Source organism: Lytechinus pictus, chromosome 8 (genome assembly GCF_037042905.1).
Source record: "Lytechinus pictus isolate F3 Inbred chromosome 8, Lp3.0, whole genome shotgun sequence".
NCBI lineage: Eukaryota > Metazoa > Echinodermata > Echinoidea > Temnopleuroida > Toxopneustidae > Lytechinus > Lytechinus pictus.
Window position 1 is genome coordinate 25,077,239 of NC_087252.1, and position 16,604 is coordinate 25,093,842.

The 16,604-nt window shown below is 38.0% G+C and overlaps 1 protein-coding gene across 1 annotated transcript in view; it reads right to left on the reverse strand.

The window, feature by feature from the left end:
- LOC129266193 (uncharacterized) overlaps positions 1-16,604 on the reverse strand; it is a 118,002-nt gene that overhangs the window by 12,604 nt on the left and 88,794 nt on the right. Inside the window, exons 41-48 of the mRNA XM_064103842.1 lie at positions 15,378-15,506; positions 14,150-14,491; positions 13,162-13,299; positions 10,952-11,065; positions 8,470-8,595; positions 7,031-7,168; positions 3,567-3,908; positions 1,925-2,065 (exon numbers count right to left, since the gene is read on the reverse strand). Of these exons, the coding sequence (XP_063959912.1) occupies positions 1,925-2,065; positions 3,567-3,908; positions 7,031-7,168; positions 8,470-8,595; positions 10,952-11,065; positions 13,162-13,299; positions 14,150-14,491; positions 15,378-15,506 (1,470 nt within the window). The remainder of the gene's footprint in view (positions 1-1,924; positions 2,066-3,566; positions 3,909-7,030; positions 7,169-8,469; positions 8,596-10,951; positions 11,066-13,161; positions 13,300-14,149; positions 14,492-15,377; positions 15,507-16,604) is intronic.

A 16,604-nucleotide genomic window follows, 5' to 3' on the forward strand; every position in this document is an offset into this window, starting at 1 on the left:
ATAATAATCATAATATCCATATTTTATTATTGGAAAATAGAAACTCTCTGAAAATTAATTATACCAACAAATTTGCAATAATAGTTTAAAGCTACTGAAAATCATTTGCTCTGATTGGCTGACAGTAAGCTTGTTGTAGAAACTGTGCCTTTGTTTCTATTTGTAAATGTACATCAAGTCTTGATGAGAAACGAGATTCAGATGTTCTAGTACAAGCCTATTTTCTCCCATCATGCCTTAGCACTGTGCTTCTCAACCTTTTCTACTCGAGGACCACTTTAACTCTCTGATTTTTTTCGAGGCCCACCTACAAAATTTTTAAGAAAATGTCAATTTTGAGGCAAAAATGTTTTGTGAAATTTGAACACAAAGCTCTGAAGCACATTCGAAACCAACAGTTTGAGAACTAATCTGCATTTGCAAATGTCCGGTAAATGGGCGACAATTAACTACATACACAATATCCATGCACATGAGGTTCACATTAAAGTTAGATCGAAACCATATAGTGTGCATGATACCTAAGCGTGCTTTAGTTTTGTTTGACCCACGTAGACTGATCATACAAACCATGTTCAAACAGGTCTGTGAAAAGTCTATAGTTTAATTTTCTCCTATTTTTTTCTCCTTCTTGAGCTTCTCGCGGCCCACCTGAGAGAGCTTCACGACCCACCAGAGGGCCGCAGCCAACCGTTTGAGAAGCACTGCCTTATTAGCATATTAACTGTCTATGTATCCTGTCTCCATATTGCAAATTAACCTTTTCTCTCATTAATGTTTTGTAGCAATCACACATGGAATATAATTAGAGAAAATGCAAGTAAAATATTGACACCATTTCTCTTGGGGTTGTTTGTGAATAAACTTAACTTCATCATTATACACTTTAAACTGGCTATAAGCAATGAGAACCCTAAAAATCACTGTTTAAACAGCAAACTGACATTTTCCCCTGAAACACTGATTTCATTCAGCATTTCAACTCAAGTTATTTAACAACATGAAGATGCCAATTTGAAAAGAAGAGTAGATGAATACTGACGAACCATCATTTTGGAGTCTTTGACTACAAGACTTTGACTTGTCTTTTGTTCAAAGTCTCGCTTCAAGTTTCATCAAATTTTTCATATCAAGTTCTTGCTGATATTGGGATTAGAACCCGCAACCTTGCCATTGTATGCACACGTATTATCCCATTTTGCCAAGATAATGAATTTCTCTATTCAGTGCTTATTACCTTTAACCCTATAAACAAGAATGGGGGGGGGGGGAGGTTGATCCAACCCCCTAACATTTTTCGCGATAAATCTGTTGCGCAAATTTTTCTACCATGCCACTTGCTGACTTTTTTCTCATCAAAATCAATTAGTTTCATCTTGTAAAGAAAAAAAGTCGAAGAACAATAAAAGAAATTAAGAAAATAATTTTTAAAAATAAGAAAATATTTGTGATATTGATTTCTTTTAAAGTACATATGATCCAAATCTTATAAAGAGTCTGTGAATAAAAAAAAAATTAGGGGCCCTATTCACTTAATTAGAGCAAATTCTAGATTTTTACGCATATTAAATTAGCAAAGAGTTTTGAAGATTATGCCATGGGTTAACAAGCATGCCAATTTTTGTCACGATTGCGCGATCGACGGCCGAGATTACTATTTCAGTTTCAATTTCAGTATAGTCCTTCCACTATTTTTTAACTCTGATTGCTAAGATTTAATTGGTTGGAATGTTCATAATCAAATGTTTTGACTATTTCTTTGAAATTTGGATTTCAAAGAATCGCATAGTTTGCGCTGGGCTTTAGGCTTTACGATTTGTGTTTATGCATGACATGTAGTTTTTATAACTAAAAAAAAAAACTGAAGAAAAAGTCTAAGGAAAAAAAACTGGGGTGCAGGGGCTAAATAATGACATCATCTTACATGGGTCGAAATTCCCACAATCTTGGTCTTCATCCTCTCCTCCCAAGCAATCATTTCTTCCGTTACAAAGGTCAAAGGGCTCGATGCAATTCCCATCATCACATTGGAATTCATCGCTAGGGCAAGTTGGATGTACGTAATCTGTCGGTGAAATAAGATTAAAAAAACATGTTACTGAACATGTGACATAGATGGTACATAGAATCCAATGGCTACCGTCCGATAAAGGCTCGCAATCTATTTCAAAATCTTTACCTATGTTTTTAAGTGTATATGCGAATGCTCCTGCTTGCCTTGGCAATTTCATTAGGAAATATTCGCTCTGTCTCAATCTTTATTGCCAAATCAATGAAGCAGGAAAAAATTCCACAAGGGCACAGGCCGTCTTGCCCCTGAAATGCTCAGCAGAGCCCTGGAAAATCCTCATTCCATCATGGTAAAGCTGATTTAGGTGGGAGATTGTAAAAAGTACCCCCCCCCCAAATGACTATAATTTTTTGCCAGCTGTGAATTAAGTGTAAGTCCAAGACATCTGCTGATGGCTTTTTTTTTTAATGAAAAAATGGCTCCGTACTGAGGAACAACCTTCCCCGTAGTATCAATCAAATAACAGAATTTGACAACATAAAATTCATTTAAATGTACTAGCTATCAATTAAGAATTCATATATCAAATCACAAAGAGATTATTTGTATGATATGCAAATAATGAATGTTTATGAGTGCAATGGACAGAATACTTCATGAGTTGAAAGATGAAAAATGATCCATTCAACAAGGCGTAGCTGAGTTGAATGGATCATTCATTTCATCTTTCACCGATTGAAGTATTAAGTCCATTGCACGAATGGAGAGAACATTCATTATTTGGTTTATATATGACACCTAAAAATTGATTCTTTTTCATATGAAATTTATGAATTTCAATGCAAAATATGGTCATGCAGTGGGAGCTCGGTCTGCAGATTATCGCGTACATACAACATGCACGCTTCAAACACGAGTGGTTGTGTGGTGCCCGCTGCGCCGTCTTGGCACACGCGTGAAATGGACAAAATCGTAAGGATCCAGAATTGAACGATGAATGGATCCAAAATTGCACGGTTGATGACGTCATTGTAAAATGGGCAGAATGATCGATATCAAGCAACCAATCAAATGACAAGGATCTGTCAAGGTGTCATATAATTATTGTTATCCCACCGCTGCCACCATGAATCAATATTGTGTATATGGCTATGGTGAAGGCTGTCAGATGAGACTTGGGACACTTGTTATAGAGCATATGTACATGGTGACTTTGATCACTTAGGTCAAGCGGCCATGGTTGCAAGTTGTAAGTGTGTAGATATATCAGATACCGATATCGTATATCGCAACAATTATATGCGTTTCTGAAAAATATGCACATAACAACTAGAGGGGAAAAATAGAATTTTCCAGACCAACCTTGGATAAAGAATTTCCCCTACACTTTCTCGAAGCCTGAAATATTTCTTGTATAATTTTGACTCATGTTATATCCATACTATATCAAAAAATTATATAAAAATGAATAAAAAATTAATTAATGAATGTTGCCAATTTAATGAGCAAAATGAGTTAATAATTTTTGACCTCACAAAAGGTTGTGTGCACTCACTGTTTGGATCAATGGCTGAAGCATGGATCAGGAGCCCTTCTCCACGTGCATGCGGTCCACAGTGGAATTCAAGCCAAGCCTTGTTGCTTTGGACGACGTACTGTCTCGGCTCGTGGTTGTGCTGGAATTCAGCGACGATCGTGTCATGGTCGCTGTGGTCGAGGCCTGTTCCAATCGAAAGGAACGATTGCAATACAAGCTGGATGGAGTAGAACTGGAAACGCACCCAATATCCGTCCGGAACAGTGACTTCCCAGCCGATGTAGCACTGCGGTTCGTAGCGGTCCGGATAGCCTGGGGAAGTGAAGTTTGCCGTCTCTCCCAAGCCAATGGTGATGCTTTCTGTGAATATATTAAAAAACAGAGTCAATTAACCAATGAAATCTCTCATACCCTCATAGTATTCTAATTTCATAGGAAAATTAATTTTGAACAAATTTTTCATTGCAATTTGCTCTAGATGAATGAGAGGACTGTGGCTTGGTCTCCATAAAAGTCTAAGTTACAAACACTGCAGTGAGAATATCACCCTGTATTCCAAAATTTTACAATTCACAAAGTTTTGATACTACTGGAATTATTGCCAAATTTTAAGTCATCAAAGTTTAATTAAGTCACAGCTTCATTTCTTATGCTTGGGCTGTACACATGTAGATGCCACAAATGTACACATAGCCATATTAGACCGTAATCTCACTGTTTATGCTGATCAAGTAATTCATCTATTATAGCCGAGAGGGAAGAGGGGCTTAGGACCTAAGACTTGTCAGTGATACTTGATTAATTACTCCTAGGTCCACATTTCATACTATATTCATAAACTATATCCATACTGTATCCATAAACTTTGAAAGTTGTGATGGTAATTCAACAAAACCCCCCCAACTTGGCCAAAGTTCATTGACCATAAATGACTTTTGACCTTAGTCATGTGACCTGAAACTCACACAGGATGTTTAGTGATACTTGATTACTTTTATGTCCAAGTTATATGAATCAGATCCATAAATTTTCAAAGTTATGATGGTAATTCAACAAATACCCCAAACTTGGTCAAAGTTTATTGACCCTAAATGACCTTTGACCTTAATCATGTGACTTGAAACTCGGGCAGAATGTTTAGTAATACTTGATTAATCTTATGATCAAGTTTCATGAACTAGGTCCATATACTTTAAAGTTATGACAAAATTTCAAAAACTTAACCTTATAGGTTAAGATTTAGATTCCCCCAACATGGTCTAAGTTCATTGACCCTAAATGACCTTTGACCTTAGTCAAGTGACCTGAAACTCAGGCAGGATGTTCAATAATACTTGATATATCTTATGTCAAAGTTTCATGAACTAGGTCCATATACTTTCTAAGTTATGCTGTCGTTTAAAAAACTTGATTGATGTTGACGCTGCCGTCGGAAAAGTGGCGCCTATTGTCTCTCTCTCTGCTATGCAGGTGAGACAAAAACCTAATTTTTGTCTTTGGTGTGGCATATAGGTATCATGTTATAATTCGAGTGCCCCCCCCCCCACCTCTGGGCCGGAGCAATGGTCTTGGATACCAGAGACTGGGGTTTGATTCCCACTTGGTGCGCTAGAGCTCTTTGGCAAGGCACTTATCCTCATTACCAGGTCCCTAGGAGAGGATCTTTCATTCTCTGGTTGCTTGCTTGTTTAGAAGCATTCATGCTTTCATAGAAATCAGATGGGTGTTTCACATAGTTAAAGGAGAATGAAACCTTTGGAACAAGATAGCTTGTGTGAAAAAAGAAAAATCAAAGAAACAGATCAACGAAAGTTATGAGCATTTGAATATTGCGATCACTAATGCTATGGAGATCCTCAAATTGGCAATGCGGCAAAGATATGTGATGTCACTTGTGAACAACTCTCCCCATTACTTTAGTATATATTTCACTTAAATTGCCTCTTTTATCACATCTATCAGTAGATCATGTGTTCTTTCTATAGGAGGGCATGTAATATGGATTTTTAAAAAATACATCATGGATAAAGAGTTTGTATCACCACAAGAAAAAGCAGAAAGAGACATTTTGAGGGTATTTTATAGTCCATCAAAGGGAAAGTTGTTCACATGTGACATCACACATCCTTGTCGCATTGCCAATGGGAGGATCTCCATAGCATTAGTGATTGCAATATTCAAATGCTCATAACTTTCTCATTATTTGTCCGATTTTTCTCAAACTTTCTTTGTTCTTATTCTTTGATTTTTCTGTTTCGACACAAGCCTACTTATTCCAAAGGTTTTCATTGCCCTTTAACCCTATCTAGGCCGGGGGGGGGGGGGCCTCCGAGGCCCCCCCTCAATGAGTCGCGCGATATTTTCGCTGCGCAAATTTTTTTGCCGCGTTGCTCGCTGACTTTTTACTTTCAAGTCTTGCGCAACTTTTGAGACCATTTTTGCGTCACCCGAGTACTCAGTTCCGAAATTACGCAACGTTATGTAAGTGCATGCCAGACCAAAAATTGCTCAAAAACGTGATTTCGTGTACAAAGTCAATGTAAATTGTGTTTTCAACCAAAATTCATAAATGTATCATTATTTTTAGTTTTGCTGGTCTAAATGTATGTATTTTATGCTGTTAATGATCTTAGAAGAGTCCCCAACGAATTTCATTGAAAAAACAATGAAAAAAAAAGGGTCCAAAAAACAAAGAAATACATAAGAAATTGCAAAAAACAATATAATACATAAGAAATTGATCTGATATCACAATTTTTTTCATGAAAACTTGCTAAGAACACCACAAAGAGTTTCTATGCCAAAATTAGAACATTTGGAGCTTTATTTATGGAGTTAGAGGAAAAAGTATGATTTCGCATACTAATTACGCATAAATTAGCATAATTACTGAATAACAATTCGCATGAAATAAATTACTATACACTTTTGTAGATTATATCCTAGACAACCTGCGTGCCAATTTTCAGTGCGATCGCGCGGTCGACGGCTGAGATCTCAAGGGGGGGCATGGGAGGCCCCCCCCCCGGCCATATGAACTCCCAAAATACCCCGGCCTAGATAGGGTTAAGAGCGCCTTTAAGAGGTGGCGCGATATCTCAGTCGGTAGAGCGGGGGTTTCATAGTCCAGTGACTGGGATTCGATTCCCAAATGGTGCGCAAGTGCCATTTGGTAAGGCATTTAAATCCTCACTACCTGGTCCCTCGGAGAGGACCTTAAGCCGTAGGTCCAATGATTGCTTGCTTACAAGCATTGATGCTTTCTTAGCAATCACGTGAAAAAATAATAACCACCAATCTATCTATCTATCTATAAGAACGACTGGTGATCCTTTCTTGTGGGAAATGGTAAACACCAAAACATTTATTGATGATTATTTAGCGCGTAAGAAAAGTTCACCAGTCATTCTTAAAGTTGCTCTTAACTTACAAACAACTTTATAACATGTCCCCCCAGGTCAAAAATCACCACCATGACCTACCAATAGTTCCTACAGTACCGCATTCCATTTCATCACCGTTATCAAAGCAGTCGTTGAATCCATCACAACGCCAGTAATTTGGTATGCAGGCTTCGTTAGAACACCTAAAGAAGTTAACTCCGCAATCTCCAGAAATAGCTGTAAAAAAATGACCAAAAGATCAACACAATCTTGCGTCTACAGGGCCCAATTCATAGAGCTTGTTAGAATCACAAGCTCGCAATAATTCTTAAAAGCTACTGAAATCCTTCAACACTATTGGCTGGTAGAAAATTTGTTATAGAAATCGTCCTTTTTTATTAGTTTTCCCTTCATATTCTCACGTATCATGCAGTCTCCAATTTGCAATTTCAATATTGCCTTGCTTGCTTGTTTTTTTCGATCAAAGTAGTACTAATTTATCATTAACGAGTTATTCCTTCTTGTCGAATGATATCATATTTTGTGAGGTATATGACAAACAAGTGGAATGCCTCTGGCCGTCTCACCTGCATCACGCGATTCAATATAGCAGCAGTGCTGATTTTGAAAACTACTATAACTCGCACAAGATGTTCAGTGATACTTGGTTACTCTTATTTCCACGTTTTATGAACTAGACCAATACACTTATAGAGATATGATGGCAATTCAACAAATACCCCCAACGTGGCCAAAGTTCTTTGACCTTACATGACCTTTGACCTTGATCATGTGATCTGAAACTCGCACAGGATGTTCAGTGATACTTGATTACTATTATGTCCAAGTTTTATGAACTAGACCAACACACTTTCAAATTTATGGCTGTAATTCAACAAATACCCCAATTTGGCCAAAGTTCATTGACCCTAAATGACCTTTGACCTTGATCATGTGACCTGAAACTTGCACAGGATGTTCAGTAATACTTGATTACTATTATGTCCAAGTTTCATGAATCAGATCCATAAACTTTCAAAGTTATGATGGTAATTCAACAGATACCCCCAATTCGGCCAAAGTTCATTGACCCTAAATGACCTTTGACCTTGGTCATGTGATGTGAAACTCATGCAGGATGTTCAGTGATACTTGATTAACCTTATGTATAAGTTTCATGAACTAGGTCTATATATTTTCTAAGTTATGATGACATTTCAAAAACTTAACCTTAGGTTAAGATTTTGATGTTGATTCCCCCAACATGGTCTAAGTTCATTGACCCTAAATGACCTTTGACCTTGGTCATGTGACATGAAACTCAGGCAGGATGTTCAGTAATACTTGATTAACCTTATGGCCAAGTTTCATGAACTAGGTCCATATACTTTCTAAGTTATGCTGTCATTTCAAAAACTTAACCTCAGGTTAAGATTTGGTGTTGACGCCGCCGCCGCCGTCGGAAAAGCGGCGCCTATAGTCTCACTCTGCTATGCAGGTGAGACAACAAAACCAAACTGGAACTGAAAGATTCTTACGACAATCGATCTCGTCTTCGCCATATTCACAGTCTGCTACATGGTTGCATTCCTCTGTAAAAAAGATGCACTGTGAGCTGTTGTAACATTCAAAGAAAAATAGAGAGCCGCCACAGCCAGTAAAAGCTGCAAGAGATTGAAAAAAGGGGGGGGGGGGAGATATGACAATTATTACTAAGTGATGTTAGAATTAGACTGATAAAAACATTATTTTGGGGCCTATGATAACAAGCTTTGCTTTCAACTCACATGTAGCCAGTCCCCTCCATTCTTCACTGGTATAATTGTGTATAATTGCTTTGTCATAGGAACCATTTATTTCATATCATTACACCTTATAATTGTGTCAACCATTACAATGTTTGTGTGTGATTGTGAATTATGGATATAAACTGAAACTGAACCCGAAAAAGGGATACAAGTGCAATTCAGGGGCCGGCTTCATCAGCGGTTTTTAAGCTTATGAAATATCATAATGATAACTTTGGCAATAAGGTAACAATGTGTACGGTATCAGGTCCGAGCAGCCAATCAAAATCTAGGTTTCCATGGCGATATGGTAAAGGTAATTGAGAGTCTTTATGTAACAGCGAAATATTTTCACGATTAGGACTTATTGCACAAAGCAACAAATGGGCGGGGCCTGGTTGGAATTACAAGCCAGCGAGTTCACTGCTGTAATTACATCCCTAAATTTCCTTACATGATTTGTCTTCCCAAGCAAAAATAGGGTTCCCAGCTTTTCAAGAACACAAAATTCCGTGATTTTTCAAGGATGAAGTTTAAAAATTGCCTGATAATTATTTAAACCCATTCCCAGTTTCAAATGTTATCTACATGTAAGTTATTGCAGTGAATTACATGTACATGTAATTTCAGTATAAAAACAATAATGTAAAACTAATTAGTACCACCATAACAAGTCATTCAATGGATGTTGTTTTGATATGCAACAAAATATAACAGAGTCTGACTGACTACCATGCTGTCGACTATTGGGCTGGTCAAAATTCCCTGATTTTTCCCTCATTTGAGGCATTTTCCCTGATTTGAGTTATTTTTTTATCAAATTCCCTGATTTTACCCTGACTGGTAAAAAGTAAAAAAAATAATTTTCCCTGATGGGCTGGGAACCCTGAAAAATATCTTCCTTGGCCCCCGTCTTACAAAGAGTTGCGATTGATCAGATAAACCTCAGCTATGGAAATTTTTTATAGATAAGATTTGTATTCATACACTCATAATTTTCATGAAAATTCAGTGTGCTTCTCTTAGTTTGCAAATGACATCATACAAATTTCCAGGAAAAAAATAATGACATTGATGGATTTCCATATAGTTGAGACTGATCAGATCACTCACAACTCTTTGTACGGCGAGTCCATGGGAGGATGGGGGGGGGGGGTGTAGGCCACAAAGCATAGAAACAAGTACATCCTTAGGTCACATTATAAATTTGTTTCCAAGATCACTTCTGATATATCGCTTCCAAGACATCTTGCAACATTCAGTTAGCTAGCCCGGTTCCAACTGAATCAGCATAGTGGGAGCCCGTTTAAGAAGCCACTGGGAACGGGTGTAGGTCAGAAAGCATTGAAAAGAGTACTCACGGCAGCCTGCTTCATCGCTGTTATCGCCACAGTCACCTGTTAAAGAAGCCACTGTGAAATGTGAACGGGGGGGGGGGTGGGGGAGGTAGGTGTGTATAGGTCAGAAAGCATTGAAAAGAGTACTCACGGCAGCCTGCTTCATCGCTGTTATCGCCACAGTCACTTGTTTAAGAAGCCACTGTGAACTGTGAACGGGGGGGGGGGGGGGGGAGGTAGGTGTGTATAGGTCAGAAAGCATTGAAAAGAGTACTCACGGCAGCCTGCTTCATCGCTGTTATCTCGCCACAGTCACCTGTTTAAGAAGCCACTGTGAACTGTGAACGGGGGGGGGGTAGGTGTGTATAGGTCAGAAAGCATTGAAAAGAGTACTTACGGCAGCCTGCTACATCGCTGTTATCGCCACAGTAACCTGTTAAAGAAGCCACTGTGAACTGTGAACGGGGGGGGGGGGGGGGGGGGAGGTAGGTGTGTATAGGTCAGAAAGCATTGAAAAGAGTACTCACGGCAGCCTGCTTCATCGCTGTTATCGCCACAGTCACCTGTTTAAGAAGCCACTGTGAACTGTGAACGGGGGGGGGGGGGGGGGTAGGTGTGTATAGGTCAGAAAGCATTGAAAAGAGTACTTACGGCAGCCTGCTACATCGCTGTTATCGCCACAGTCACCTGTTTAAGAAGCCACTGTGAACGGGGGGGGGGGGGGGGGGGTAGGTGTGTATAGGTAAGAAAGCGTTGAAAAGAGTACTTACGGCAGCCTGCTTCATCGCTGTTATCGCCACAGTCACTTGTTTAAGAAGCCACCGTGAACTGTGAACGGGGGGGGGGGGGGGGAGGTAGGTGTGTATAGGTCAGAAAGCATTGAAAAGAGTACTCACGGCAGCCTGCTTCATCGCTGTTATCGCCGCAGTCATCAAGGCCGTCACACTGCCAATCCTCGCGGATGCAATTCGAGTTATTGCATGTGAAGTGATGGTCCTCACACAGTCCATCTGAATTATTCAAGATATCATTCACGATTAAAAATAATTCATAATTTGAACCATTGCATCATATGCCCGAGATTGGGTCGGCCGTACATAAGGTTAACTTCTTTTTGGCTGCTACCCTTTCAGTATAATACTTTATTTATGTCAATGTCTGATTTATTTCATGTTTGTACTATTTATATTGTTTTTATACTGAGAAAAATGAATTGAATTGAATTGAATTGAGATACAGACCTGCTAACCTTCTACAACAACAAAAAAAGCATTCTTAGAAGGAAATTTTTGTTGTTGTTGACAACATAGAGTATTTTTAAAAATTTGTCTCAACGCAAGTATTGCCAGACTATTGTAGTGAGATCGGTGAAAAAACATGTGAAATGACTCTACATGTACTTGAAAACTTGATAGTTCACCCTTTTAAACATGTGCTCGTAGGCAAGAATTTACTTGTTCCTTTCAAGCAACAGGTTACTGGCCCGACAGTGATTTTTACCGGTCTGGGACTGTCGGACCAGCGCTAGTGTCATGCGCTGTGTATAATACATACTCCATGATCAAAAATTAGAAAAAAAAGTAACATACCATAAAAAAAGTATTGGTGCATTCATAGCAAAAAAAGAGGAACAAATACTCTAAAAAGGAAACAGTTGGCATGTCTGGAGATAATACTGTCCACCTAAAATTACGAACAATGAAATTCACGGTATGAGAATTTTAACCCATGCCTGAGATAATTGTCACACTGTCTACAAGAAAATATCCACAAAAATCTTTATGGACTAATCATTTTAACCCATTTGCAAAAAAAAAGTCAAATCTCATGGCAGCAGCTTTTATTCTTAAAATGGGGAACAATATAGGTGTCTCTTATAAGTTATTACTGTATTTCATGTTGAAGGTTGAAGAAATAATAAGGGGGGGGGGGGAATGGGGGAAAAATGTGCTGCAAAAATGCCTTAAAGGAGAATGAAACTCTTGGAGTAAGTTAGCTTTTGTGAAAGCAGAATAATCAAAGAATAAGATCAACAAAAGTTTGAGTAAAATAGGACTAGCAAAAGAAGAGTTATGAGCATTTGAATGTCGAGATCACTAATGCTATGGAGATCCTCCCATTGGCAATGCAACCAAGATCTATGATGTCACAGATGAACAACTCTCCCCTTTTGGACACTGAAAATATACCCCAAAACATCTCTTTTTGCTCATTCTAATCATATGACAAACGATTCATCAATGATATAATGTTGTGAAACCTCTGTACTTGTCCTCTCATAAAGAGAACACCTCACCTTGTGATAGACTCTATAAAAGTGAGAATATAAGTGAAATAAGTACTAAAGTAATGAGGGAGTTGTACGTGTGTGACATCACAGATCTTGGTCGCATTGCCAATGGGAGGATCTACATGGCATTAATGATCTCAATATTCAAATGCTCATAACTTTCTTATTATTCTTTCAATCTTCCTCAAACTTTCAACAATATGTTTGTTTGATTTTTCTCTTTGATATGGATTCAGCTGGTTTTAAGGGTTTCATTCTCCTTTAGAGAGTCCTGGAAATCTAATGCAGAGCCCCTGAAATTCCTTTAGGGTCTATATAAAGTGTAATACAACGTAGCAAAATTGAGCCCGCGAGCTCAAAAAGTCGCCCGGAACTAAATAATTGTCTTTTTTCCCCTGGAAAGGACGATATCAGCCCTATTCAAAGTATGAAGTTAAACCATCATCATTATTTCCACCATCACCATCACCACCACCATCATCATCATCTTATCATCATCATCACCATCATCATCATTGTTATTATAATATCAAGTGTTGGTTTGTTTGACTTTCATTTTTCAATACTTAACTGATACTTAAATAATTCGTATTCATCCATTCTGCTTGTAATATGATAAAATTAATATACGTTTTGGTTTGTCATATTTTGAAGCATTTTTTGCTTACAATGGCAATCCATCTTCTGCTACTGATTTATGCTCCATGATATATGCCTGATTTATTGTCAAAATATATTTGGTATATTTATGTTACATTATATTATGTACAAGAAAAATAAATAAATAAAATCAAAATCAAATGAAAGGTGCTTTACCGACTGGTGCTTGGCAGAAATATTCATCACTGGCATCGCCACAATCTTGGAAGTTATCACACTCCCAAGTAAGAGGAATGCAAACTCCAGTGAGGTGACATTGGAACTCATCATTGTAACAGGGTGGATGAGTAAAATCTGGATCATGGAAGACAGAACAATGTCAAGGGTCAAGGTGTGTGTCTGAATGTTGGTAAAAGGTGCAAGATAACGTCAAAGGTAGAAAGATCACCTTCGAATGTAGGAAAAAGGTGGAAGGAGAAGTACAAGTGTAAATTTTGGGAAATATGGAAGAAAATGTTAAATGTCAAAGTTCATGTCTAAATGTTGAAAAGGTGGAAGACAATGTCAAAGTTCAAAGTTCATGTCTGAAAATTGGAGATGATGAAAGACAATGCCAAAGGTAAAGGTTCAAGTCTAAATTTGGGGAAAGATGTCAGAGGTCAAGTTTCATGTACAAGAAAAGGTACGTGCAAAGCAATATGAAAAGGACAGAAGTTCATGTCTGAATTTTTGAAAAAAAAGTGGAAAAGAAGAAGTAAAGTAATTAAGCAAAGCCTAACTGAAAATTAGACAAAATGATGAATGGGATAAATGTCAAATTAATTTGATGCTACATGGAAGTGGATCACAATTTACAATAAATGTGAAATAGAATTTTAAGCGCTCTACTTTTATTATTTATGCTGTTTTGACATTATGGTAGATTATATATATACTGTACATGTCTATATGTAAGCAGGCAGCTACTTATTAACAGGTCTCTGTTGTCTTGTGAGAGATACATAGACAATAGAAAACACAAGACGATATGACATTGCTGAAAACCACAAATTTATTTAGCCAAGCATTTGGCTTTAAGCCTTCTTCATGGGTTCTGGATCTTTGGCTGGTGTGTATAAATAAAACAGCCAAAGATCCAGAGTAGTAAGCGGATTCTGGGTAGACTGCCCCCTGGAGTCGGAACTTTGTCCGCATCAGTACTCACCCGTTGGGTCTACATCTTCTAACCCTAAGAAATATCCGGCTAATGCTATGTAGTTCTTTGCGTGAAACTCGATATATATCTCATTGGTACTTGAAATGAATTCTGGGGGAGTGGTCGATTGATGGGTGTATGCCAGGAAGAGGTTGTTGAAGTCCTGAGTGTTGTTCCCATGCCCAAAGGCCAGGAAAGTGTCGATGGCGAGATTGACGTCGTAGAAAATCACACGGATCACTCGGCTGGGATCGGTGCGGACTATTATCGCGTAATAATCATTTGGTTCGTACACACCCGGGTAGTTTACTGATGTAATATTTATGCCATTCTGATTCAGATAGATGTATTCTGAAAATAAAATAGAATGGGGAAAAAATTAATTGCTTTATTTTACAGAAAATGGACTTCATTCTATTTTTGGAGGGAAAAAAGTGATAAGATTTTTTCATAAGATAATAATAATAGTAATGATAATAACAATAATTACATAATAATAATAATATCAATAATAATAATAATAATAACAATAATCATAATAATGATAATAATAATAATAATGATAATAATAATGGGCATTTGTACAGCATAATCTATCTGCTGCTGCATTCATCTTCATTTGCCGTAAAAAGTATTAACTCATAACACATAAAAAACAGGCTTGATAAAGATGGAAATTAAAAGCACATCAATAAAATAATGATCACAAGGAGATGCTTATACAATAAATCTTACACATTCCTATAGCAAGAAAATGCTAAGAGCCCAGGCCTCTGGTATAGAAAGTATAAAACTTAATGCCAATGGCAGGGCAAACAAAACTACATATATAAGAAATAATACAGGACAATAGATAGGACAGAGAAGGAAGAAAAAGAAAGATAGGAAAGATAGAAAAGATAATGGAAGAAACGAAGTAGGAAAGATAATGGAAGAAAGAAAGAAAGAAGGAAAGATAGACGAAGACTTTTCCAAGGCGCATTAACAATATTACCCCGGCTTTAGCTCGAGCTGCCATCCAGTGCTCAATGCAATCAAAGAATTCATCTACCAGGTAGCCATTTACCTCACCTGGGTTAAGTGCAGCACAATGTGGGTAAATTTCTTGCTGAAGGAAAACACGCCATGACTTGGAATCAAACCCATGACCCTCAGATCGCAAGACAAGAGTAAGAACCACTAGACCACGACAACCAAACAAAGATTTCCAAAGAGATCTTTACAAATTAAGTCTTACCTGTATTGTTGAGTGTTCCGCAGTTGAGTTCATCGTCAACGCCCCCAGTGCAATCCAGAAAGAAGTCACAACGCTTAGTCCCATGTATGCATTGTTGGAGGGGGCATTCAAACATTGTCTCCCCACACGCTGTAAGGAAACAAAACCATACATATTCAGGGCCCTGTCCACGGAGGATTAGTCTATTGTTACTGGGGGTGCTGAGCATTGTCACAGCACCCCCAGTAACAATAGATAATCCTCCGTAGCCACGTCCATGTACATATTCCACAATCATTTCATCTTTCCTTTGAACTGTAGCGCCCCAAACATAGAACTCCCTGCCATCTACTGAAGAATCCCCAACACTTTCCTCATTTACATGTAAGATCATCACAATGAGTAATACCTATTGGTATTTGAATTAAATAGTAAAAAATGGTTTGTTCATTCATGTGTGTACAATCTCTACTCCCAATGGGAGTATTCCATCAATGAGCAGTCAAATGGCTCTAATTGCCAAGCAAGCAATATTGATGTCTGTTTCATAATGAGTAATACCCATCAATATATGACTTACTTGGATAGAACATTTCATTCAGTGTATGCGCAATCTCCACTCCCAGGGGATTATTCCATCAATGAGCAGTCAAGTGGCTCTAATTGCCAAGCAAGCAATATTGATATCTGTTTCATAATGAGTTATACCCATCAATATATGTGACATGGTTTGTCTAAATCAGACAGAAGTCGCTCGATACCGAATTGAGAAAATGGGTAAAATGCAAAAAATCTTCAAAAATCTCGAAATTTTTATTTTTACATTTTAGGGATGTTCAATGTTTCAAGTATACTCTGTCGAAATATCAATCGAAAATGATAACGGGAAATTGTCGAAAAAGCCGTTTTTCTGCGAGTGTTTTTTCGGTCAGTTCGAACTTTTCTGACACTCCGCTCGTTCATCAAGCTCAAATCTTCGCGCTGTACTAAGCTCCGCCCCTAGCAACGTACGCCATTTTTTATTGGCTATTCATAGTACTCGCACGCAGCCGGTGCATGAAGGGGATTATTTAGCTGAAATCGATGAGCTGGAGTTAAGAATTCGCATCCCGTTAGTAAATCTTTCTTAACAGGCATGCTTTTGAAAAGCGATGCTTTTGATCTATCTTTTTGAAGCGCGAGCGGGGAGGTTGTAATAGAACTGGGAAGGGCGGGGGCTTGGGCGATGAGCTTGATTATTGGGTCTCA